Below are 26,229 nucleotides of genomic sequence, written 5' to 3' on the forward strand. Positions count from 1 at the left end.
TCAATTATGTCTGCTTCCCCCAAAAACCAGCACCAAAATACTTTATATAAATTACAACAAATTTCTTATCAATCTAAAACAATCCACGTGTCTCCCTCGAACAAGGACTCCCCCGTCATTTCCCCCTCCCTTCACAGCTGTTTACAACTTTACACATTCGCCAACACTCCCCCATCCCCCACCCGAAATTACCAAACCACCCTCCCCTCGCCGGCGTTTGACCGCTAAACACCGAAAACATAACCAAAACAATTATCAAAAAAAGAAAAAAGAAAAAAAGAGAAGAGTTGGGTTTGGAGGGGAGAGTCAATATTTTCTTTCTTCCATTCTCCGCCTTCTTTGACCGATTCGACCCTCCCATTTTTGCCCCCCATTTCCTTCTTCAGCTTTCCGACGACTCTCCATTTCTTCTTCTTCTTCTTCTCAATTCGAAGACGAAGCTGCAGAAATCAACGCCCGGATTTTGATTCACACCAAATCCCATAGCATCGATTCTTCGTTTTGCTTCACCTCTAAATTTAGCGGATCTGTGCTAAATTTAGAGCGGGAAAGAGAGAGACTCAATTACAGAATTAGGTTTAGGGTTTTGTCGACTGTGGTGGAGCTTAGAGGAGGATTAAGATGATGATTAACCGGGGGCTGTTCGGGTGGTCTCCGCCGCACGTGCAGCCGCTGACGCCGGTCTCGGAGGTCTCCGAGCCGCCGGAGTCGCCGTCGCCGTACATGGACATGAGCGGGGACACGTCGGCGCAGCCGGTCGAGCAGGAGGAGGAGATGGAGGAGCTGGAGGAGATCGAGCCGCCGCCGGAAGCTGTGCCGTTCTCGAGGCTGTTCAAGTGCGCCGACCGGCTCGATTGGGTTTTGATGACCGTCGGATCGGTGGCCGCGGCGGCGCACGGGACGGCGCTTGTGGTGTACTTGCACTTCTTTGCCAAGATTATTCACGTGCTTATCGATAAGGGCCCGAACGCCGCGCCGCCGCCGGCGGGCATGACAAAAGAGGACTACCAGTACGAGAAGTTTATGGATGTAAGTTTAATCTTCGTTTTCGAAAACCCTAGTGTTTGATAATTTGGGGAAAGAAAGGAAATTTGGGTTGTGTTTTAGGTGAGGTTTGGTTAATTCAGCTGGAATTAGCTGATTTAAGTAGGTATACAGTTCTTCATTATCAGGTGTTTCCTTTTCGGGCTAGATTGAGCTGGAAATGGCAAGCTTGGAGTTTGAGATCTACTGATTTAGTGTTTAAAGCTCGTTCCTTTATGTTTTTATAGGGATTTTACATACGATGCAATCTGTCTTGGTGTTCTATTTCAATGCTAGTTCCGGAATTTGGTTCTATTTTGCTTGCTTATAGGGACATTAGCTTAGGCAAGCGAGGTTAAGACTTCAAATTGGAAACGTTGAGACTGGGGATTTATTGTTGCCGGCTTATTCTAACCATGCAATATCAGTTTGAGTTAGCAGTCTAGGGAATAATTTTTTAATCAAGTAGTTATGAATACTAGGTGAACAGTTCTGCTAATCAGGAAGATGGCTCCTCAGTAATTTGCGTTGAGGTCTTCTTAGGTTCTTTTTAATGAGGAAGATGCGTACGTTTTCTGCCGCAACAACTTCAATCAATAAGTATTTCTATAGTAGTAATAGAGATTTGCGAGATATAATTCTTTCCCATTCCGAATGTTGTACACTGCACGACTGTGAAAGTTTGTTTCTGAGAAAAGACTCTTATTTCAGTGGTTGGTAGTATTCAGAGTTGCATACTTATCACAGTGCTGGCAGTACCTTTGAATTCACAAATTGTGGAATTGGGTAAATTACTTGGCTAAGCATCTAGCAGCCTCATATCTGATCTGTTTGTCAACTAAAGGGTCCCGTCCTCAGCTAGGGGAACATTTTGTAAATGTAATTGCAAATATGTAAATTTACCGTTAACTTTGCTTCTTATTCTGTTGGAAACCCTTTTGTCTAAAGTTTATGTGTTATATCAGAAGTTACATAGTTCAAATGCTCTCAATTAAGAATACAACAGTGGAATCATCATGTTACCAAAATAGAATCTTTTAGTAGACGGAAAGTTTAGGAATTGTATTGAGGCGTGATTCTTACTTTTTCCTCTTCTTTTTATCAGGGCGTTTAATATATGTTTTTTTTTCTACCTATTTAATGAGCATTCAATTCTAAATGGAATTTAAAGTATGAGCTGGAATTTAATAACTGTCTTATTGTCTGCCTGCAGCTTGCTTTATGCATTGTTTATATTGCTGCGGGTGTGTTTGCTGCTGGGTGGATTGGTAAGTTTATTTCTCTCCCATTGTAGTACTTTTCTAGTTTTCATTCATATAGATAAGATTTGCATACATTGTTCTAACTTGTTCTTGTCTTATGTAATAGAGGTCTCATGCTGGATTCTAACGGGAGAACGGCAGACTGCTGTCATCAGGTCAAAATATGTTCAAGTATTACTTAACCAGGATATGAGTTTTTTTGATACCTATGGGAACAATGGGGACATCGTGAGCCAAGTTTTGAGTGACGTTCTACTCATTCAGTCTGCTCTTAGTGAAAAAGTACGCTTGAGCTTATTTTATTGTCTCATTCTGCTTTCTCACCTTCATATTCCCGCCCAATTAATTTTCAAATTGATCACTTGGTCCATGTGTCTAATCTTTAAAGTCCCTCTCATAATGCAGGTTGGAAATTATATTCATAATATGGCGACATTTTTCAGTGGTCTCATTATTGGATTCATCAACTGTTGGCAGATTGCGGCTATAACATTAGCCACTGGTCCATTTATTGTTGCTGCAGGAGGAATATCAAATATATTTCTTCATAGGCTTGCTGAGAACATTCAAGATGCATATGCGGAAGCAGCTAGCATTGCTGAACAGGTTGCTTAATAATTTTCAAAATCTTAGTAACACAGGATAAAATAAAATGGAATTGACTCTCAAAGCGGGTCATGACATCATATAACCATTTAAAATAGCAGTGCTCATTGTATTTTTAGTTTTGTAATCTGATATGTTCCGGTTTTTGAGGTTGATGAAGTTATTAAATTGATGTTTAACTTCCTGTACATCTCCATTTTGCAGGCAGTCTCATACATTGGAACATTATATGCATTTACCAATGAAACATTGGCCAAGTACTCTTATGCAACATCACTACAAGCAACGCTTCGATATGGTATATTGATTAGTCTGGTACAAGGACTTGGACTTGGATTTACATATGGGCTTGCTATTTGTTCATGTGCCTTGCAACTCTGGGTTGGAAGAATTCTGGTTACTCATAAACAAGCTCATGGTGGTGAAATTATAACAGCTTTGTTTGCTGTGATATTAAGTGGCCTGTAAGTCTTTTCCATATATATATATATATATATTTGTGTCTCATTCATAGTTCTGAGTATCTTTTATTCCATAGCACTTATGTGTTTCATATACCTACACATACAGTGGGCTGAACCAAGCTGCAACAAATTTTTACTCATTTGATCAAGGTCGAATTGCGGCGTATAGACTGTTTGAGATGATAAGTCGATCATCCTCTATTGTTAATCATGAGGGAACTACCCTAGTGGCTGTTCAAGGAAATATTGAGTTCCGGAATGTGTATTTCAGTTATCTATCTCGTCCAGAGATTCCTATTTTGAGTGGTTTTTACCTCTCTGTACCTGCAAAGAAAGCTGTGGCTCTAGTGGGCAGAAATGGATCTGGAAAGAGCAGTATCATTCCTCTCATGGAGCGGTTTTATGACCCAACATTAGGTACAAGGATGTCATATGGCATTCTCATTGCGGCATGCATGCTATTTTTCCATTCAAGTTTCTGCTGAAAAATTAGCAAAACTTTCTGTTTGCAGATTCTAATGGTTTTTCCATTTTGTGGTGCAGGAGAAGTTCTTTTAGATGGAGAAAATATAAAAAATCTGAAATTGGAATGGCTCAGAAGCCAGATAGGGCTAGTCACGCAGGAGCCTGCCTTGTTAAGTTTGAGTATAAGAGATAATATTGCTTATGGGCGGGATGCAACAATGGATCAAATTGAAGAAGCTGCTAAAATAGCGCATGCACATACATTTATTACATCACTTGAGGGATCATATGAAACACAGGTCAATATTGGAAAGCAAAAGTTGCCATATCTTTTTTATGTTTCTACTTTTCCCGCCTACTGATTTTATTATGTTACTTTTAAGTATTTATATTTATACTTATGGTTGTTGTATTCATTCTTATGCATTTCAGGTAGGAAGGGCAGGATTAGCATTGACAGAGGAGCAAAAAATCAAACTTTCGATTGCCAGAGCAGTACTTCTGAATCCTTCAATTCTTCTGCTTGATGAAGTCACTGGTGGACTTGATTTTGAAGCAGAAAGAACTGTTCAAGAGGCTCTCGATCTCCTCATGTTGGGACGTTCAACTATAATTATAGCTCGGCGACTTAGTCTTATAAGGAATGCTGATTACATAGCTGTGATGGAGGAAGGTCAACTAGTTGAAACAGGTACTCATGAAGAGTTAATAACACACAATGGGCTATATGCAGAGCTTCTTAAGTGCGAAGAAGCTGCAAAGCTTCCAAGGAGGTATTATACAAGATCATTGTTCTCTTTCTGTAACTTTGTTGAGGATTATCTGTGATTAATTGCACAAGTTCTTTTCAGCGAGGCTAGACATTTGTTATTTTTTGTAGTTGAACTAAATTCTTTTGCTAGCTGAATTATGCCTTATTGACATCTTTTGATGCAGAATGCCAGTGCGGAATTACAAGGAGACTACAGCTTTTCAAATTGAAATGGATTCTTCAGCAAGTAATAGCCTTCAAGAACCGTCATCACCAAAAATGATGAAATCACCCTCACTTCAGAGGGTCACAGGCATATTTCGGATGGGTGATGACAATTTTAGTGCACAGGAATCACCAAAACCTAAGAGTCCACCAGAGAAAGTTACGGAAAACGGTCAGCAGCCCTTGGATGCTGCAGATAAGGAGCCATCAATAAAGAGGCAGGATAGTTTTGAAATGAGACTTCCAGAACTACCCAAGCTTGATGTCCAGTCTGCAAATCAACAGAGGACAAATGGTTCAGACCCTGAATCCCCCGTTTCACCCCTATTGACATCTGATCCAAAAAATGAACGTTCCCATTCACAAACCTTTAGCCGTCCTCATAGCCACTCTGATGATGTTCCGATAAAAGTGAAGGGAGCAAAGAGTGCACACTATAAAAAGTCACCATCATTCTGGAGGCTTGCACAGCTTAGTCTTGCAGAGTGGCTTTATGCGGTGTTAGGAAGCATTGGTGCTGCTATCTTTGGTTCTTTTAATCCTCTTCTTGCCTATGTCATCGCACTTGTAGTAACAGCATACTACAGGGTTAACGAAGGTCCTCACTTGAGGCAGGAGGTAGACAAATGGTGCTTGATAATTGCTTGCATGGGAATAGTGACAGTTGTTGCCAATTTCTTGCAACATTTCTACTTTGGTATCATGGGGGAGAAAATGACTGAACGAGTTCGTAGAATGATGTTTTCAGGTGCAAGACTATTAATCTCTTATTAGTGTTCTTATTATTGCTGACACTGTAGGCACTTTATTCTTACGTGCTTTATCATGTTTCAGCAATGCTCCGCAATGAAGTGGGATGGTTTGATGAAGAAGAAAACAGTGCTGATACCTTGTCCATGCGCTTGGCAAATGATGCTACATTCGTGCGAGCTGCCTTTAGTAATCGGCTTTCAATATTCATACAGGACAGTTCTGCTATTATTGTAGCTGTTCTTATAGGGATGTTGCTACAATGGCGATTGGCACTTGTGGCTCTGGCAACCCTACCTGTTCTCACTATTTCTGCCATTGCACAGGTATTCATCATGTCTACTTTCTTTTTACATTGGAGTAACCAGAAATTTTATTGATTGAGGCTAGACTAGAATCCTTTGCTTTTTGAGTTTAATAGTTCCCTGTAGCTGGATCCTGTTGCTCACTGTTGTATAATTAACTGGGTCTTGTACTCTTATTTGAAGGATTACTCACTGGTCCTTTACCCCTATTTATCCTTTCAATTCATTTGCCAAATGTTGTGATATTCCCGGCACTTGCATATTCCAGTTTGCTATATATTCATCATTTTCTGCTTTATTCTTTGAAAAAAGATTGAATGCGTCTGTGTTCATCCAATGATATTTCTATTTAAATGCAGAAATTATGGCTAGCTGGTTTTTCGAGGGGGATTCAGGAGATGCACAGGAAAGCATCTTTGGTTCTCGAGGATGCAGTTAGAAACATTTACACTGTGGTAGCATTCTGTGCTGGTAACAAGGTTATGGAGCTCTACAGATTGCAGCTAAAGAAGATCTTTAAGCAGAGTTTCTTACATGGAATGGCCATAGGGTTTGCATTTGGTTTTTCACAGTTCCTTCTCTTTGCCTGCAATGCCCTTCTTCTCTGGTACACTGCTTACTCCGTCAAAATGAAGTATATGGATCTCCCTACTGCCCTCAAGGAGTATATGGTTTTCTCTTTTGCAACATTTGCACTGGTAGAGCCTTTTGGATTGGCTCCGTACATACTTAAAAGGCGTAAATCTCTCATTTCAGTATTTGAAATTATAGACCGAGTGCCAAAGATTGAGCCAGATGAAAGCTCAGCCATGAAACCACCTAATGTTTACGGAAGCCTTGAGTTAAGGAATGTTGATTTCTGTTATCCAACTCGCCCAGAATTGTTGGTGCTGAGCAATTTCAGTCTCAAAGTAAACGGGGGGCAAACTGTAGCTGTGGTGGGAGTTTCAGGGTCTGGTAAGAGCACTATAATTTCTTTGATCGAGAGATTTTATGATCCAGTTGCTGGTCAAGTGATGCTAGATGGTCGAGATCTGAAGCTATATAATTTAAGATGGTTGAGGAACCACCTAGGTCTTGTTCAACAAGAACCCATTATTTTTTCGACAACAATTAGGGAGAATATAATATACGCAAGGCATAATGCTAGTGAAGCTGAAATGAAAGAGGCTGCCAGAATAGCGAATGCTCATCACTTTATCAGCAGCTTGCCTCATGGTTATGATACACATGTGGGGATGAGAGGTGTTGATCTGACCCCAGGCCAGAAGCAAAGAATTGCAATTGCTCGTGTTATTTTGAAGAATGCTCCAATCTTGTTGTTGGATGAAGCAAGTTCGTCCATCGAATCTGAGTCAAGTCGAGTGGTGCAGGAGGCTCTTGATACATTAATCATGGGGAACAAAACTACCATTTTGATAGCTCACAGAGCGGCAATGATGAGGCATGTTGACAACATTGTAGTTCTTAATGGAGGGAGAATTGTGGAAGAAGGGTCCCATGATACTTTAATGTCAAAGAACGGTTTGTACGTCCGTTTGATACAACCTCACTTTGGCAAAGGTTTACGTCAGCACCGCCTTGTTTAGGGATGGGTCTTTAATATTGTCACGGGGTTCACCGGTACAATTCTCATTCTCTCATTTTGTTCTGCTGGAAATATCTGCATCCGATGGCTTTATCCGGGAATATCTATCGGTAGATTCAGAATCGGCAGGGGAGAATAAGAATCAGAATGCGGGGGATTGTAACAATGTTTATATGGCAGAGTGAGGGTCGGAACATGGAGGCAGAGGCAGATTCATAGTTATATATTTCAAATGTAGGCTTTAGGACTAGGGATTTTTGATGTTTGGTTGTCTTTGAGGTTGTGCTATCTGGACAAATTCTTTAGGAGGCAAGCATCCTTAGGTTGGGTGTTTTGTGCTGTCTCCATGGTATATTGGTTGTTTTGAAGCAGAGGGTTTGGTATCAATTCATGGGTCTGCTGAGGTGTGGGGGCTTGCCCTATATCTTAGTTTACTGGAGTTATCCTTTTGACAGTTGGATGGTAAATTATTTCTCTAAAAGTTTTCCTCCCATTTGTGAAAAGGGTAGAAAGATTCAGGGGGAAAATTGTTGTAACATTTGTAAATATACAGGAAATGATTTAATGCTATTCATTTCTTTCCCGCTTGGTTGGCTATTTAATTTCGATTGCCCTCTATTTTTCTGTTAAAATCTTTAGGACTGAGAAATGCTAGGTGCAGGGACTCTTTAACTTTTACAAGCCAATCGGCACGGTCATATACGTCTTGAATTGTTTTTGACATGGTACCAAATGGGGACTGGGGAAGTGGACAGATATGAATGTGAAAACTAGAAGTTGAGTGGTATAAAAACTTAGGTTGGAACACCATATCTGCATGTAGTTAAATACTTAGTGACTTCTAGTTTTGCCCAGTTACACTAGTTGTAGCTGTTCCGGAAGAACTTGGGAGTACTATACGTACACCAATTGGAAATTTCAGTGTGAAGATTGCCTCTTCGACGACATTGCATTTTAGATGTCAAGAATCCTGAAAGAGTGTGCAACCATTTTAAGCTGGTTGCGGTATCTTTTCCACCGTCTCTCATTTGCTCCGACAATTAGGGTGTAATATCTCCCTGTTGAGAGCACATACAAGTCAGCAACATTGAACAGATTTTATGCAGCAGGAATGATCACATTTCTCTAGCAGTGATTTCATTTGGCAGTGAAATCTATATACATATGTCAAACAATATCGCATGTTGAATGTTTAACACATTGTAAAGGTGCACTACTTACCATTTCCAATGGCTATGGTTGCAAATGAAGTGGTAGCAAAGTTGGGAGATGTGAGTCCATACTCGAAGGTGTAATAGTTCTTCCCATCTATAGTTTTCTGCACTCGATGGATACCCAATGAATGAAATGATTAATATTTCCAGAGTTAGATAGTGCAAGAATTCCATTTAAAGATATGATGCAAAGAGTAGAACCTCCTCCATGTTGAAAATTTTTTCTACTTGGTTTGGTGCAGCAAATGTGTGTCTCACCAACTAGGGTACCGCCTGTATAATGATGAAAACTGGTCAAGGATCATTCAAACTTCCTAGATAAGAGACAACAGTACAATTCCTCCAATCATGTATGTACCTCTTCCAATGGACCCAAATCATGTATGTCGGTTTTATCTGTGGGTATAAATCTAACTCTTACATTGTGAAGTTGCATATATCGGTCCTTGAAGGCAGAGTCATGTGCCCTGAAGTCAAAATCCTGATACATGGAGCATAGAAGTACGTTAATATAGTAATCAAGGAAGAAAGTTGTTGTGTGATAGAATTAGGCTTCTGCACAAATGTGATTGTCTTCTTAGTTCTTACCCTCCAATCAGAGGGGTAATAATATGAATACCCATCTTGTTTGTCAATATAGCCGCGAAACTTGTCAGGCATTCCTTCATATTCAAGAAAACTGGTTGAGAGAAAATTCTCCATTTATAATTCAAAGAACAAAAAGGTTCAGAGAAAAGTTTAATACTTAAAACTATTGATAGTTTCATACCTTCAGCCAAGAGGGAATTTGTCTGTAGTAGACTTGTTGTTAGTGCTCCAACTCCCAACAGTAATGGCCTAAAAATTTCATCAATGTGATGAGTCAAGGACATAGAGTAATCATTTTAGAATCCATTAGAAGCTGGCTCATACATTATCTATAATATCTTCATGACAAAACACCTGTTCGAGACTCTTGACTCTCTGAGGGTAACAAACTATCAATAGAACCACGAAGCATAGAAAGTGCAGATGATTGACTATTGAAATGGAGATGAAACTCCCTATAATAATGCATATATACAAAGAGAAAATATCACATAAAATTGAAATAGAGCTCAATGGCTAATTTCCAACATTATCCACATGAAGAATTTCTGTGGCAGAGAGCAATGGCTAATAATAAGACAACTGCTCACAAGATGAGGTCATGTATGAAATGAATTGAACTTCGTAGGAACCCATATTGATATCTTGACATATGCATCAATGAAGTACTCATTCAAAGCCGAAGACTACCAACAATGCATCATTAAGCATAAGGAGCTTGAAGAAAAACTCAGATCGGTTAACTTACTTTCTTCACTGGAAGCTGTCTCACTGGAGCATGTGATTGTTTTACCGGAAAAATATGCACCGGCAGGTTTTGAAACCTCATTATGACTAAGCACATTCAACTGGTGCAAAACCAAGTACAGAATTCATACTAATTAGCTTAGCTAGCAAGGTACACTAGTCCTCGATCAATGAACATTAGGCATGTAACTGAGAAATCTGGTAAGATTACCTTATTGTCTGCAGGCAAGGTAGTTGAAACCCAGCTCAGTGAGAGTGATGATATTGCCATAGTAGGATTGTGGGAACTGACAATGTGAGAACCGGTTTTGGCTTCTGATATTGTAGGTGGATGGTGGAGAATGAAGCTTGTAGTTTGGTTTTCTTGATGTGGGTTGTAAGGCTCGGAGTTGACTGGGGAGCTAGCACGAGAGATGCACGTGACTTGCTTATTATTGAAAAATAATATATGAATATAAATGAATAATAATATGTAAATAAAACACGTGGCTGATTACCCATTATTTTGCTTGCAGGTCAAGTTTTTCTTACTGTTTGACAAGTCCTAATATATAGTTACTTTTTCCTAGATGAACTCCAACATGCAAGGAACTTGTTAGTCATGTAATTACAATTTACATTAGAGCTAGGGGGTCTTTTTTTTTGTTTACGATTACGCAAGAATTGCCTACTTTGTGTTTATATATAGAGGTTACACTTTTGTAAGATGCAAAAAAAGCGCACGCGCAAACTTTGTGGCTCTAAGTAGTAACTTTGTCGATAGTTTATGGTTAGAGGAGGCATCTCTAATTTTATTTGGGATGTGTTTTATGAGGATATTTGTGGGTTATCTTCTGTAGCACGTGATTTAGGTTCTTTGTCCCCCCGGTTGCAAAATTTACTTTTATCAAATAACACCCGTGACACTTAGTTTTTTTTCTAGGTGTTATGCCTTAAAAAAAGTAGTAATTTGAGCATGGATTGGGAAAAAACTTGTGTCTAACTTGGCATGTGTGTGTGTCTGAATTCTCACACTTAGGAAATACAAATACATGAATTTAACCGCTAAAAAATTTAGTTTATCACTAAAGATCAAAAGTTTAGCCGTCAATTCTTTAATGCAATCAATTATGAAAATGATTTTTATTGACATTAATTTTTTGCAGAGATGATCTTTATTGGTTTATTTAACTTTTGAACGGTTAAAATTTTTTATTTACATTTTGAAAAATAGACAAATGAGAGCAAGTTTGGACTTACATTTACATACTACTAGGTTATACGCAAATTTTTTCTAATGGATTATCTCAAAGCTCATAACTCTTTGGCAAGAGGATTAACATCATAGTCGCAAACCTTAAGGTTAGGGGAAAATCGTAATCCACTAAGGAATAAGAATGTTATCAGATTTATGGGCAAGTCAAAAGCTGATTGCGATCAGGAAATCAATACGGGGGCTTTTGCAGTTCCATTATATAATGACCCCAATGTTCTTGCAGCTAGAAGTGCAGAAATAAAATGGTCCAAGTCGGAGTCATGGAAAATCAGAAAAACGTTCCACAAACAATATTGGAGTGGACATTAGAGCACCACAAGCTTTTCATGGACCTGCTCATCCTCCGGTCCGGCGGCTTCGAGAAAGTTCGAGTGTTCGTACTAAGGAGGATTATGAAGACAGTGAAGGGTCTTACATGGTCGGCTGCGTTAGGCCCTTCTCGCCAGTTGGAAGCAAACCCAATCAGGACTATCACATCGTCGACCCCGAAAACCTTCTTGTTCGATCACTTAATGTTTTGGTGGACGATTTGGTGAGAGACCTGGAGGGCCTAACTGTGGAGCGCAAGCTGTCAAGTGTCAACGTGGACACTGGAGCATCATAAGCGCGTGGTGGATGATGTGGCAAAGGTGGGTGCCCTTGACATGGCAAGCCCCATGGAGAAGACGGCGGTTAGGGTTTTGAGACTGATGGAAGAAGAGCGCCGCCAGGGTCTGACAGTTTGGATGGTAACGAAGCATCTGATAGGGTTACGCTATTTACAGAGAAGAACTCAGGAGACCATTGTACAAGCGGCGGAGAATAAAGCTAGACATGGCTACAGCGTCAGGAAGCCCAAGAAACTGAAGAAGGTGAAAGTGGGAAGAAGAAACAATAACAATGGAGCCTCAGAGTGTCACGGCCTTATTTCGGATCATATGCTGGAGTAAGAATTGAATATCGAAGAAGCCACTGTTTTATTTTTGATGTCTTGTGTCTCTTTGTATTGAAGGTATTGCCAAATTGACAATATGCTGGTGAAGCTCGCCATTGTATGAACTCATAGTTCTATAACTTATAATCTTCTATCAAGGAAAGTTACCGAATGTAAAAAGAAAAAGTACATGATGGATCGAAATCTGTGTGTTATATGACTTATAATCAAATCAAACGGCAAGAACTTTGAAGTAGTCACAATCGATGTTGTACATAATTTCTCACAATGTTCATATTACCAAAAATTAATCTTTCGATCCCGAATCTGTTATATCTCAAGACATTAAAATCAAACAAACTGCTTCACCGATGTCCTGCTAGTTGGATCTTGAATTTTGATCTGACGATCAATATAGGTCCCCAACCTCCATTGAGAATGGAAATAAACTCCATAGCATCTCTGATGAGATGAATTATTAACAGGTAAAAGTCCAGGACACAATTGATTATTAAGTTGTAAAACGAGGGTGGAGAACCCAAATTCCGATCAGATTAATAGCGGTAAAAGAAAATTCAAGCAAACTCGCTTCTATATTTTCAGGAAAATCGGAAAAGTATGTTATGACCTGTTAATGAGTTAACTGACCCAAATTGCTAAGCAAAATATAATCCAGCCTAGTTAATTGATTCCTTGCTGAGCTGGCTACCCGGCCCTCAGATGCATAAATCGTCATCCGTATGAGTTTTTACTTTTTAGACATTGACAGCTCAGAGGAATTATCGATGGAAGGTTGGTTGATTAGCTTTCCTTATACAGTTCAGAATTGCAAAGGAAGGGCAAGAAACAGCTAGGGTTTGTCAACATTCTATACATAGGTTGGTTTAGGGTTCCATACGAAACGGCCGGATTGAAAATCATCAATCGCGTCAAACCCAAAACTCTTTCAAGAGTTTGTTCTCTGAGGATGGGGTGCCAGGTTCTTTCTTCTAACGATCTTATTAGGTCCGTTCAATAGAAGATTTCAACGAATTTGAGGTCCTCTACGAGCAAACCATTATTTGAACAAGTTATTCATCTGACTCCCGAAGAAATTATTTGAGATTCAACCAGTTAAGAGATTTATTCGACACATGGATGTCGACGGCCACCCTCAAGGATCAATGGAGTGGACGCTAGAGCACCACAAGACGTTTATAGACATAGTGGTCCGGCTGGGAGGCTTTACCAAAATCGGAACACCAAGGATCGTAGTAGCAGAGATGATGAACAATGCGAAGGGTTTTTCCCAAAGAACCCTAGTGCACCACATGGTTTTATTTCAGCTACTAAACAAACGAACCCATCTATCATTATCTCATAGACTGACGCCGTTACCGCGGCAACCTTGTTCGGATGCTTACCAGAGTTTGGTGAACGACTTGGAAGGCCTTCACGTGGGACCTCCGACGAGGCTGTTGTCATCGAGGACGGTGGACCATCACAAGCGGGTCGTGGAGGCCGTGAAAAGGCTCGGTGGTCTGAGCAAGGCAACCCCGGCGGCTGTTCTGAAGCTGATGGATGAGGAGCGCCGTCAAGGACTCACAGTACGGACCCTGAGGCGCCATCTTTCAGGTTTGCGGTATTTACAGAAGAAAACTCAGAAGACTATTCATGAGTCTAGTCAGGGCAAGGCGTTGAGAAAGAGAAAAGTCAGTACTAATTAAACTCAAAATGTTTGTATGACATTCGAGAGCTTATTCTGTGCGCGGCCCGTGTATATAAACGGGTTTAGTTGCACACCAGGCGCTATTAGTACAATTAGGGGTTTAAGGTTGTTGTTTGTGTTCTATAAGAACTGCACATGAACTGATATCACCCTCTTTACCTGAACGACACAACACCACCACCCCTTCTCGTTCTCCGCCTCCTCTTTGATTTGTTTGATTCGTTTTACTCTCTTCACATATACCAGCAGCGAATTAGAGCTTCAATGGTTACTGTGTTGGATTTGTTTTTCATTGATTCTGACTTCAACCCCAATTTCAACAATTGAGACCAAGAAGGATGATGAATCAAGATCTGCTTCTCTATGGGATGATTAATCAAGATCATGGAGAAGTTTAATCACAGAAGAGGAACCCGATAGAGAGAAGGAAGTTGCAGAAGCATCGATCGAACTCAACCTCAAAACCGAAGCCGCCAACAACGAGATCCTCACCCCAGCTTCGCCAATCGAACTCACCGGGTGTCGCGCTGGTGATTAGTATGACATATTCATAGATGCTCCTAGGTCGTGTTCTATTTCTAAATAGCGTAGGGGAGGAGATTGGCGGCGGGGTAGGTCGAATGCTTCACTCGCGCCTTTTCTACTATATCGGAGTCTGATCTCACACGATCGAAATATGCTCCACCTGTTGAAATGAACGGCTTTGATCACCCATGTAGATATACAGGCCGTGCACTGAATAAGTTTCGATGACATTCTGTCATTGAAACTAATCTAATTTTACATCAATGTCAGTCTCTTTTTCTTTTATTTTAATTTTACTTCTGTTGTGCGTGCGAATGGTTACTATGATCAGTTTGTCGTATGCAATCTCCTTCTCACACGGTGAGTGTCCAGTGTGTCGCACTCGCTCTCGCAAGTTTCACAAATATTCGGATCAAAGTTAAAGCCCTAGATAATTATATAATGGCACGGGCGGATTCTGCCAAAGTTGAAGCCCAACAAAAAGAAAAACCAACTTCATAACAAAAAAAAATTAAAACATAGAGATAGCACAAAACTCTTCTCACTTTTATGATTTTCTTCTCCTTTGCGTCCGTCTTCTCGTCTTCTTCAGTTCAAGGACTTCAAGCTCATCGTCACTCCTTTGCTGAGGACTTGTTTGCATAAGAAAAAAATGTTTATGCACATTATTTCAAACTTAGAATTAATCATTAATTTTAGTTTGGAAGTTTGCATGTTCGGAATATCTATGGAGTTTTATATTGATTTGGTGGAATTTAATGTCACAATCTAAAATTTTGGACCACAATCCCGTAGGATTTAGAGTACTAATCTATTACAAAGATGTTAGTCAATATCCTAACAGAAAACCTATTAAGCTATGACACACACAAAATTATAATAATAATTCCCCCGGAACAAGTACCTTATAATTAGGGGAATATTTCCAAAAGATATTGTTTGTTTTTGCATATAACAGGTGTGACAGATTTTTAATGGCTTCTTAACTAGTGATTGCACTCGGTTCCATTGAAGCTTTCAGTTCTGTAATAGATATGCCTATAAGTCAGTGAATCCTTTTGACAGATAGTTTCGATAGCTATAACTGAACGGCAGTATAATGTTTAATGTTTTTCATTTTGACACTGTTCTTACTATTTCTGCCATTGCACAGGCAAGCATCTTTAATCTAGATTGGTATTGTGTGCCATGTATCTATGGTACATTAATTGAAAACAGGGATAATCAGATAGCAGTTGCGATTTGTGAATGTCGAATGGTGCTTTATGCAACTAGATCAGTAAGTAGATCTTAACCAAGTTACAATATCATATATCCCATCGGGAAAAATGAACCAAAACCCAATATCAGCTATGATGGCCGGAAAACTTATTTATTTTAGTTGAAATAAACCTAGTGTCTCTCTAGAACTGGACGCATCCAATAGTAACAAAGAACTAATTAAGAGTTTGGTAAAATGAGTATTGGCAGATCATATCACAAACAATTTCGTCCTTTATTTCCGATTCAACGGCTACTTAATCGCATCGCAACCGTACACGCCGCCGTTCCAGGACAACCGTAGCCCCACCGTAGACCGACATGTGGCAAATGTGTCCCACTGAATTATACAGCGTTTAACTGTAAACGAGTGTACCGGTTCCTTGGCCGTTGTTTCAGTGTTATATATAGACGAACTAAGCCAAGACAAGTGAGTGAGCAGAACAGTGTCAGATTAATATACAAAGGCTTAATTTGAGTACTTTGAAGGTGTTGAGGTTGAAGAAAGGAGAAAATGGCGATCTCTAGAATTGCGATTGGGACACCAGGAGAGGCTAGCCACCCTGATGCAATTAGGGCTGCCTTTGCTGAGTTTTTCTCTATGCTTATTTTTGTATTTGCCGGGGAAGGGTCTGGCATGGCCTACAGTAAGAACCCAACTATACATATATCTACTTTTTACTGTCTTCACTGTTATATTTTCATTATAACATCAACATTTTTTATCACAGGGGTTTAGAATACTAGCTCTTTTATTTGTACTCCGGTATCACTGTGTCGTACATTTCGCCGGCCATTTCGGTTCTTGAATTTAAGTGCGGGATATGCGTTTTTTTGTTTCCTGATCTAATGGAGAGGAAATTTGGCAGGTAAGCTTACAGATAATGGATCAGCTACACCGTCTGGTCTGATAGCTGCATCATTGTCGCACGCGTTTGCTCTATTCGTGGCGGTCTCAGTTGGTGCAAACATTTCTGGGGGACATGTAAACCCTGCTGTCACATTTGGTGCATTCCTTGGTGGTAACATAACACTGTTGAGGGCCATTTTGTATTGGATTGCGCAACTTCTGGGATCGGTTGTTGCTTGCGTTTTGCTCAAGTTTGCCACTGGAGGATTGGTAAGGAACATGTGTTTGATCTCCAAAGCGTAACACATATTGGCTTATTATGTTATGAGAGTACTATTCAGCTAAACGAACACATGTATCTTAATTTTTGGATATGCATGTCAATATTGGGACCTTTTTTTTTTTTACAGGAAACAACAGCATTTTCTTTATCTTCCGGTGTTTCTATATGGAATGCGTTGGTGTTTGAGATTGTGATGACCTTCGGCTTGGTCTACACAGTTTATGCCACAACAGTGGATCCGAAGAAAGGGAATGTAGGCATTGTTGCACCTATTGCTATTGGTCTGATAGTGGGTGCCAACATTTTGGCTGGTGGTGCTTTTGATGGTGCATCCATGAACCCGGCCGTGTCATTCGGGCCTGCTGTGGTGAGTTGGTCATGGAATCACCATTGGGTTTACTGGGCAGGCCCGATGATTGGTGCCGCAATAGCTGCTCTTGTCTATGACAACATGTTTATTGGTGATGGAGCTCATGAACCACTTCCCCACCATGACTTCTAGGAAAGCAGTTGTTTCGTTGATGTTAGAAACGTTTGTTGTAGGTGTTTGGATGTGTTTCTCGATCAGTCTCTTTATATTTCGGTTTTTAAGAGGGGAGCAGAGCGCTAGTTGGTTTTCTTGTGAAATCAGGGGAATTTGCCTTGTTAATCATTTCAGTTATGGTTGAACTGGCATCATTTTAGTGTTCTTCAATCAAAATATGAGTAAATTGTGAATGCTAGCAAAAGGTGAATATATATATTACATATGATCAGAAACTTTACATTTAACAACCCATTAATATCAAATAAGCAAGACAGATATAATGGCATCCACAGAGCCCTGTGAGCATACTGCTCCAATTGTTTTTGGCTGATAGGAGGAACTTTGGCTACACACATGAAATTCTACTTAATTCTTACTTGTTTTACGTACTTTTGAGTCTTAGATTCAGAAAAAAAGTTTCATCTTGTGCTCTAATATGAGTTATAGGGAGAAATTTTTCAGTGCTACCGTAGCCCCACATGTTAATGTTTAGTGGTCTACCATTTCAATTACAATTTGACATGCAAGATTTAATCAGAAAAATTATATTTCAGCTATTTTGTCAAATACTAGTTTAGATTTCTTTCTAAAACCCTAAATCCTAAATTATAAATACTAAATCCTAAATCCTAAACCCTATATCCTAAACTTTAAACTCTAAACCCAAAATCTTAATTTAAAATCATTAATACCCATGAAGATCATTTCATAAATAATAAAAATATGTTAAATTATAATTTTAGTATAATAAATCCACGTTGTCACAACCCCGAAATTCGATTGATAAAAATTCGAATTCGAAGCCATGAAAACTCTAAAACAATCGCAAATATATTGAAATCATCTTATCATAACAGTGTATCGAAACTGAGTTCACATCATGACTCAGTTGACTTGAGTAATACACAACCAATGGAAATGTAAAATTCACTCAATCCTCACCACGAACAGCATAAATAAATCTTTGACAATTTTTAGAGAAAATCCTCTAATTCTGTTAATCCACACATGCAGAACTATCTCCTACACCATCGAATATGTGCACCAGGATTGTAAATACAAACCCGGTAAACTTTGGAGCTCGTATGAGTAAACCAACAGTATAATACACATAGTATACAAGAGAAAATACTGAAAATATTTAATTATAAATGCACTCATGAGTCACAGGACGACCCATCTGGATGTCTAATAATATCTGAAAATATGAGTGCTCATGAGACATTGGGCAACCCATCTGGTTACCCAAAATACATTTATAATACGGGTACTCATGAGACATAGGTACTCATCTGTTACCCCTCATGCAGTACGCCGTTAGACACTGGGCAACCCATATGTTACCTAATATCCAAAAATATGGGTACTCATAAGCAGGTAACCTATCTGTTACCTAACTGAATCGTAACTGTTACTCGGCTAAGGCTTGGTTCTGATACTTCCAACACGTTCGAAGACAGGTTCGAAGACTATTAAAACACGTCCAAAGACATAAAATACGTCCGAAGACAGAAAACGTTTTAACAAAACTCAATGTTAAAACCACGTACAATAACAATACACCCATGTTATTGTACTACAACAAGCGACTCTTGCTCAAATAAAATAAATATAGTTGTCACAGTATAATTCATTTGAAAATAAGAACGTAACAGTATATAATATAGCAACTCATATATATGTATCGTATTTACCATTTATACACATACACAACCCACTATATTATATACATGTCATAGTTCGATCTTTTTAAGAAAACGTAAATATGAGTCACCGCCAATGGTAGACTCGTCATAGTGAGATTTACTCACATTTACCATAGTACATAATCACTAAAACATTTTTAAAATTATTTATTAAAATAGCATTTCACTTACCCATGAACCTTAGACGATTAAGTTCACGTAATTTAAAGAAAAACATATTTTTAAAATAATTTTTATAAACTAGTGATGCAACGATTATGGTGACAACTCAAACTAAATTCAATAATTATAATACTACTTCGATCATGATGATCATTATGATATTTACTCATCTTAATTCCCACGTGCAACTTCCACGACACCGAAAACAATTTCCTAACTCGTTTCGTTGGTCACCTAATAACATGATAAAATGCTTAGAAAACGATACGTAAAATATCAGGTGACGATTTCAGTATAGCTAAATGTTGTTCATAAAACACTGTTCATATTTTATTATTTCACAGAATACTGTTCACAATTAATGTTCACGAACCCTGTGCATCGTAATTGTTCATGAACACTGGGAACTGTAACCATTCATGAACACTGTTCACAGTACTATTTATGAATATTGTTCATGCGGCGACACTGTTCACCGACCGCCACCAATGACCACCAAATTCCACCACCACAATCTAAATGACATTCTTAACAACTTTCTAGTTCACAACAAAGTCTAAATCAAAGCTTAAAAATCTCCAATTTTGGAATTTCTAAAAAATCCCAAATCAAGAACCCTAGAATTGAAATTTCTTGGTTCGAGTTCTTACCTTTCGATTTAGTTATGTCACGACCCCAAAATTTCGAGTATGAAACTCAAATTTTGAAGTCATGAAAAACTCTAAAACAGTCTCAATAAATCGAAATCATTTTAATGTCACAGCGGATCATTACTGAGTTCAAAATACAACTCAGTCAAATCGATTATTACAAACCAAATTTATAAGTCAAGATTATATCAAATGGAAATGTAAAAATCCTCTCAAATCCTCACCACAAGATAGAATAAAACAACTTCAAGTCTTCAGAGTTGTCCGTCGATTTTCACTAATCCACACCTGCGGAATTATCCCCTACACCATCGAATAAGTGCACCGGGATTGTAAACACAAACCCGGTAAGCTTTGCAGCTCGTATGAGTAAAACAACAATATGACTCGCATAAAAATATATACGAAAATCCACAAAACATCAATCATAAATACACTTATGAGTCATTAGACGACCCATCTGGTTGTCTAGTAATATGAAAATATATGTGGTCATGAGAAATTGGGCAACCCCTCTGTTTACCCAAATGCATTTATAATACGGGTACTCATGAGCGCTGGTACACCTCTGTTACCCCTCATGTAGTACGCCGCCGACATTGGACATCCACTTGCTACCCAATATAAAAAATATGGGTACTCATAAGCCAATAACCCATATGTTACCTCTTATGCAGTACCTCGGCAGACATACTAGAGCTCTAACTGTATCGTAACTTTCACCGGTCAAGGCTAGGTTCCGACATGCCAACACGTCCGAAGACTGGTCCAAAGACAGAAAACACGTCCGAAGACATAACACACGTCCAAAGATAGAAAAACACGTCCGAAGACATAACACACGTTCGAAGACAGAAAACACGTCCGAAGACATAAAACGTTTTAACAAAATCAATGTTAAAACCACGTACCAACAATCATCACATGATATTGTACAAATCGAATTAACATGCTCATTAAATAAATCTCAACACCAAAATGAACTTATTCGCAGAGGAAATTACGATAATATATAATATAGCAAACCATATATATGTACCTATTTTACCATTTATACACATACATAATCCACTATATCATATACATACCATATTTCATTCTTTAAAATTTAGCATATTCCTGAATCTCCGCAAAGGTAGATTCGTCACTGTAAGATTTTACTCACCTTATAATCTTGAGCGTAATTTTCACGATTCCGAATGTGAATCATTTACTTGAAGTATCGATCACCTAGAATAGATAAGAAGTGAATTTATGATCGTTACGTAAAACCTTAAATACCAAAACAGTAAAAATATTTTAATGTTCAGCAATTTCTTGTTTTTATGAATGTACTGTTCACGTAGTCACTATTCACATATTAATGTACAAATACATAGTAATTACGTATTTCTGTACGAGTACATACTATTTACGTATTTTTGTACGAGTACATAGTATTTACGTATTTCTGTAGGTCCATGCACTATTCAATCGTATATACTGACTCAGTAAATAATAATTACTGATTTGCCCTTCAGAAATTACTTTTATAATTACTGTACGTAATTACATTTATATTTACCGTATGTAAAATAAATTTACATTTACTGTATGTAAATCACTTTTTACATTCACCGTACGTAAAAATAATTTTTACAAATTACTGTTTCAAAATCACTATTCACGCGCCGCCGGTCTACCCTCCTACAGTCTCAGACCGCCTCTAGGCTACCTCACGTCCCCTCACGTGCCACCTAATGCGACGATATCCTCTCTGCTCCTCCTCCTTCGATCCTCCACCAAAACACCACCAAATCGACAACCAAGCACAACAACTAACAAATCAAGCAAACCCTTACCTAATTCGTGCCTTGGATGCACCGAAGAATCGCTGGAGGAGCACCCTGGACGGAGGCAGTTTCTGCCGATTCTTGGAGTTGCTGGTTGAGCTCCGATGCGGCGTGGGACGGCGTGTCGAGCTCGGGGTCGACTGCGGAAGACCGTGTGAAGCTACTGGGGCCGGCGGTGAGGGCCACGACGGCGTGGTTCGCGAGATCGCCGGCGAAAAATTTCTGAGGGAGAGAGAGAGAAGAGGGAGGCGGGGCGAGGAGAGAGAAAGGGTTTCCGAAAATGGAAACCCTACTCCTAAAAATTTCCTTTTATACTCATTTCCAAAATCGGAAACTAAATTCTGTCGTTAATAACGTTTTTGTACGACGTCCGATTAGAACGCGTGACGTGTCCACGAACTCGTATTGACGAGCTCTACAACTTTTGTGAAGGAGGTTTTCACAAACAAGCGACAGAGTAAAAGTCGATTCTCGCGTCGCGGAAACGTAACGTTTTTCTAATTAAAAGTTCCGATAACATTTTTGTCTTTGATTTTACAACGTCGCAAAATGAAACAAATGCGTTTTAATAATCTTACAAAGTTCATCAATTTCTACAAAATCAAATAAATTGATCCCGAAAAATCGGGTCATTACAAGCTCAAAACCTTTTAAGGGGTTGTTGACGACGTTGGGACCGCTGGTGAAGCCTAAACTCGCTGGAGATCGCCGGAAAATTGAAAAACACAACCGGTTCACCGACTGATTTCCGGGTCGACTTCCAGGATTCGATGCGTGGAAACCGGCTTGCTACTCCACGATTCACCACCACAGGGAGGCGCGCAAGGAGGAGACGAAGCTATCTGGGTTGGCCCGGTCGCCTGAAACCGCCGGAGTCAGCTAGAAAAGTCGGGTCGGAAGGAAACTTTCGCCTCTAAAGGCGCGGGTGCGGAGAGAGGGGGAGAAAAAATGGGATTATTACACACGTGTTGAAATATAATAAGTAATAAGTACAACTAGATATTGTTACGTGGTACTACGGTAACATACAAAAATTTCTCAGTTATTGGGACACAAAGTTCCTTAGTCTCTGGAGAAACAAACCTCGATCAATAGTCTTTTTTTTTATATATATAGTTAGGATCTTCAGTATCACTCTACTTTTTCTTCTTTTTTAGGATCCATAAAATGAGGAGAGAAAATGGAACATCCATAACGTGACGGAAGAAGAAACAAATCATCCATAGGGCCGGGTGATAGGATCTTGCACTTTTTTTTTTCCTTCTTCTAATCCACATGGGATCTTAAAGATCAACTAATCCGAAAGAGTAACTTGAATGATATATAAACGTGAACAAATTATTATACTCAACATTGATATACGAAAGCTAGTCTACCTACCAGAGCAATAACACCGACTATATATGTTGTAAATCTGAAATAACTTGTCACTATAACTTGACATTTGACTTGATTATATATTTACAAATTCACCAAAATCATATGAAAACGAATAATTTAATACCAACTATGATTTTATTTTTTGAGAAGATAATACCAACTATGATTGGATGTGAGCTTGTTGTGTACTCAAGTCATTGACAAGCTCTACCATCTTAATCACTTTGAGACAACCCAATGTTGTGTGGCTTTTAACTATCTTCGAGGTTGGAGTTGAGCTTGTTATGCAGTAGCTTTCAGGATCATTCTGCACATCGTTGAAAATGTACCAAAAACCACACAATGAAAAACTTATTATTATTATTATTATTATTATTTTTTACTTTGCAGCAGTGTTGGAGAAATATCAACAGTGCAAATAAGAAACTTACAGTTACAAAGAGTCTTTCCAAAACAGGAGACAGTTTCAGAAAGGAGATTAATGCATCTGTGTTATAACTTTCCTCCTCATTGTCAATCCACCATAACTCTTCCAGTTTATAGAACACAAAATTTTGTTTTAGAGACGCAATCAATGGCCAGATCAGTGTCTGCAAAAGGATTAGAACTCAAGTATTGTACTCTAATTTAAACAATATAAATGATGTAAATGTACTCAGAATTCGAAGCTAGAACTAGGAAGTTCATGCAAAAGCTACTAGAACAAACCTGAAAAGTCCATCTGCGTAGTGTAAGGACCCGTGCATTTTTAATGGTTAACAACAATGGATCAAAGTCGCTACTGCGGAAACCGGTATTGCTGGGGCCTAGTTTGAAATCAAGCATGGCATCTACCAGGTTGAAATGATGTTCTGGCCAAATTAGAGGGAGGAATCCTCGATAATGAAAGGATTGAAGCTTAGAGGTTCTGAGGTGGAGAGACTCCAGGTGCTGACAGTCTAAGATGGTTAAGCTGAGTAGCTTTGGACTGGACTCAATATGCACACTTTGTAAACCATCACATTCAATGATCTTCAAATTTTCAAGAAACTGGAAACTCGAAAACATAGAAGAAAGTACCTCATTGGCAACATTGGTTACTGCTTTTATATGTAGAGTTTTGACATAGAAAGTAGAAGAACAAGGTTGATGGTGAGCTACAAGGCTTTGGACATTTTGGTTATATTTGAGCTGCAACTGTAAATCAAACTGCCTTAGAGGGTACTCCTCCTTCTTCCCTGTAGAAAAATCCAGATGAAGTTTATTGTTTTGTGCAGTGCTTGCTATGAGAATATCACTACCTTCACCGAAGTGTAATTCTAGCCTTCTCGGATGCCTTAAGGGATTGAGTTTATCAATATGGGATAGGAACTTAGAAATTGCATCAGGAACTTCATCTATGGCTACATGTTGAACTAAAGATGTGTTCCATAGACCTCTCCACCTACTTGAAATATAACTAGTTTCTAATGCAGATTCTAATGAAAGAAAAGAAATGATATGGCAAATGATCTCATTTGGTAATCTACCAAACAAGTCATCTCTCTTTTCATCCCTCATAATCCTAAATAATTACTTAAACAAGGCAGAAGCCTAGAAATCTCGAATGACTGAATGTACTACTACTAGAAATTGAAACATTAAGATAATAAAAAAGAAGTATACATGTAGCCTGTGACATTTGGTTAGTTCTTCTGCATTGGTTTTATAGCTACTGAGCTTCATACTAACTCCCAACTATCTTATAAATTCAAAGCAAGACTTGTTCTACGGTCTTGACTAGCTTAATCTATTAGATAGCTAGATACTTGGATTTCTGACTTCTATAATGAAGGAGACACTCCAGACAGTTCTGGTCTACATAGTGTTGTAGACTTATAAACGAGTAATGTGGTTGAGGCTTAGAAAAATTAAAATTATGAAGATTGAGAGTGAGAGATTGACTATTGATCTCTAAAAATGAGGCCATGAAGTTGAATAGCTGAGCTTCTGATGTAATTAAGCAATTGACTTGCTCAGAGTTACAAGATTATCTTGTCATTCTTGTTTGAATTCTAGTTTCATAATACAACTTACCAGAAATTCAAAGATAACGGAGAGAGTAAGATTGTGTCAAGATCTATAAGAAACCAACAACTTTTTCATAAAAAAACCCCCAAGAAAGCTGTTACCTAAAATTTGCAAGAAATCGTGTGAACAAACAATTAAAAACGCAAAGGCAACAATTAAGGTAAATGTAGTCATTGGTTACGCTTGGTAGCTAGAACTGGAGAGACACATAAGACACTGCACCTGGTAATAACAAAATGCAAGAAGAATAGAGTAACGTCATGGTCATAAAACTTCTCAAAATTGAAGTATAGCAAATCATATGTATGACCATAATATGGTGCCTAGTGTCATCACTTTTTAATATAGCCCTTATCTACGTGTTCCTATGACAATGCTTCAGTTTCTTCATTTTTTTTGTTATTAAAATTCCTAGTACTTTCTCTCATCTTTTTTCTTGGTCAATCCAATTACTTTCCCAAAAAGCATAGATAAGTTCTTCCATCACCTAGAGTATGTTTCTAAAAAAGATTCCAACAAATGCAAGTGAAAACATGTTTCATTATGTCAAGTTATTTTTTTTTTCACAACAAAAAAGCATTCATTTTTCCTTCAAAAAAAAAGCATTCCTTTTTTCAAGCGGAAAATGTTATGTCACCTACGGAATCGTTTATGTGGTAATCACAACGGCGAAATTTCTACCTATTATCAATTCGTTCATAAAGAAAATGTCAAATTTGATGGCAATTTAACCACTAGAAAGTAATCGAGTTCGTACCAATTTAATCGAGTTTGTACGAGTCTAGGTATGGAATTCTCATGCTCAATTTCGAGTCGAGCCGATTCCTATCGGACTGCAACCCAATCTTTTGGTGGAGCTCCAAGGAGTTGTCCATAATTTACCGTCAATTACTAGTCCAAAACAAGCTAAATTGGGCCTCAGCCATTATCCATTTTTTAATACTGCACTAGAGAGAGAGAGCACACGATACGACGCGTCGTATCTCTCGTCTACTACCTCTAAAACCTTTCCAGGGTTTAACAGAGCTTTAAAAAGCCATTGGCGGCTCCTCTCTTCCTTCTCATTCCTTCCCAACTTTCATTGAAACCCATCAACCCATAAACCCAGCCGAGATGGTCTTATCGAACCGAAATCTGAAGCA

At 38.7% G+C, this 26,229-nt stretch overlaps 4 protein-coding genes across 4 annotated transcripts; 2 read left to right on the forward strand and 2 right to left on the reverse strand.

The window, feature by feature from the left end:
* Positions 1-297: 297 nt before the first annotated feature.
* LOC126801947 (ABC transporter B family member 20) lies at positions 298-8,036 on the forward strand. Its single transcript, XM_050529445.1, has 11 exons — positions 298-1,029; positions 2,237-2,291; positions 2,392-2,567; positions 2,691-2,891; positions 3,096-3,355; positions 3,462-3,772; positions 3,899-4,119; positions 4,253-4,593; positions 4,757-5,544; positions 5,631-5,872; positions 6,211-8,036. The coding sequence occupies exons 1-11, from the start codon at positions 622-624 to the stop codon at positions 7,438-7,440; spliced, it is 4,233 nt and encodes a 1,410-aa protein (XP_050385402.1). The 5' UTR covers positions 298-621; the 3' UTR covers positions 7,441-8,036.
* Positions 8,037-8,379: 343 nt separating this feature from the next.
* LOC126803718 (photosynthetic NDH subunit of lumenal location 1, chloroplastic) lies at positions 8,380-10,333 on the reverse strand. Its single transcript, XM_050531470.1, is given in 8 exon segments — positions 8,380-8,497; positions 8,661-8,757; positions 8,855-8,926; positions 9,012-9,134; positions 9,242-9,315; positions 9,423-9,490; positions 9,986-10,089; positions 10,200-10,333. Coding segments are annotated over 8 exon segments (702 nt in total). The 5' UTR covers positions 10,260-10,333; the 3' UTR covers positions 8,380-8,393.
* A 5,830-nt stretch (positions 10,334-16,163) lies between these two features.
* Positions 16,164-17,284, forward strand: LOC126802414 (aquaporin TIP1-3). The gene is made up of 3 exons (XM_050530039.1): positions 16,164-16,296; positions 16,519-16,769; positions 16,910-17,284. The coding sequence occupies exons 1-3, from the start codon at positions 16,164-16,166 to the stop codon at positions 17,282-17,284; spliced, it is 759 nt and encodes a 252-aa protein (XP_050385996.1).
* Positions 17,285-22,552: 5,268 nt separating this feature from the next.
* On the reverse strand, positions 22,553-24,959 carry LOC126802393 (F-box protein At2g39490). Its single transcript, XM_050530014.1, has 3 exons — positions 23,747-24,959; positions 23,470-23,628; positions 22,553-23,345 (listed from the first exon to the last, which is right to left on the reverse strand). The coding sequence occupies exons 1-3, from the start codon at positions 24,575-24,577 to the stop codon at positions 23,199-23,201; spliced, it is 1,137 nt and encodes a 378-aa protein (XP_050385971.1). The 5' UTR covers positions 24,578-24,959; the 3' UTR covers positions 22,553-23,198.
* Between the last annotated feature and the right edge of the window lie 1,270 nt (positions 24,960-26,229).

Source organism: Argentina anserina, chromosome 7, assembly GCF_933775445.1.
Source record: "Argentina anserina chromosome 7, drPotAnse1.1, whole genome shotgun sequence".
In the NCBI taxonomy this organism is placed as follows: domain Eukaryota; kingdom Viridiplantae; phylum Streptophyta; class Magnoliopsida; order Rosales; family Rosaceae; genus Argentina; species Argentina anserina.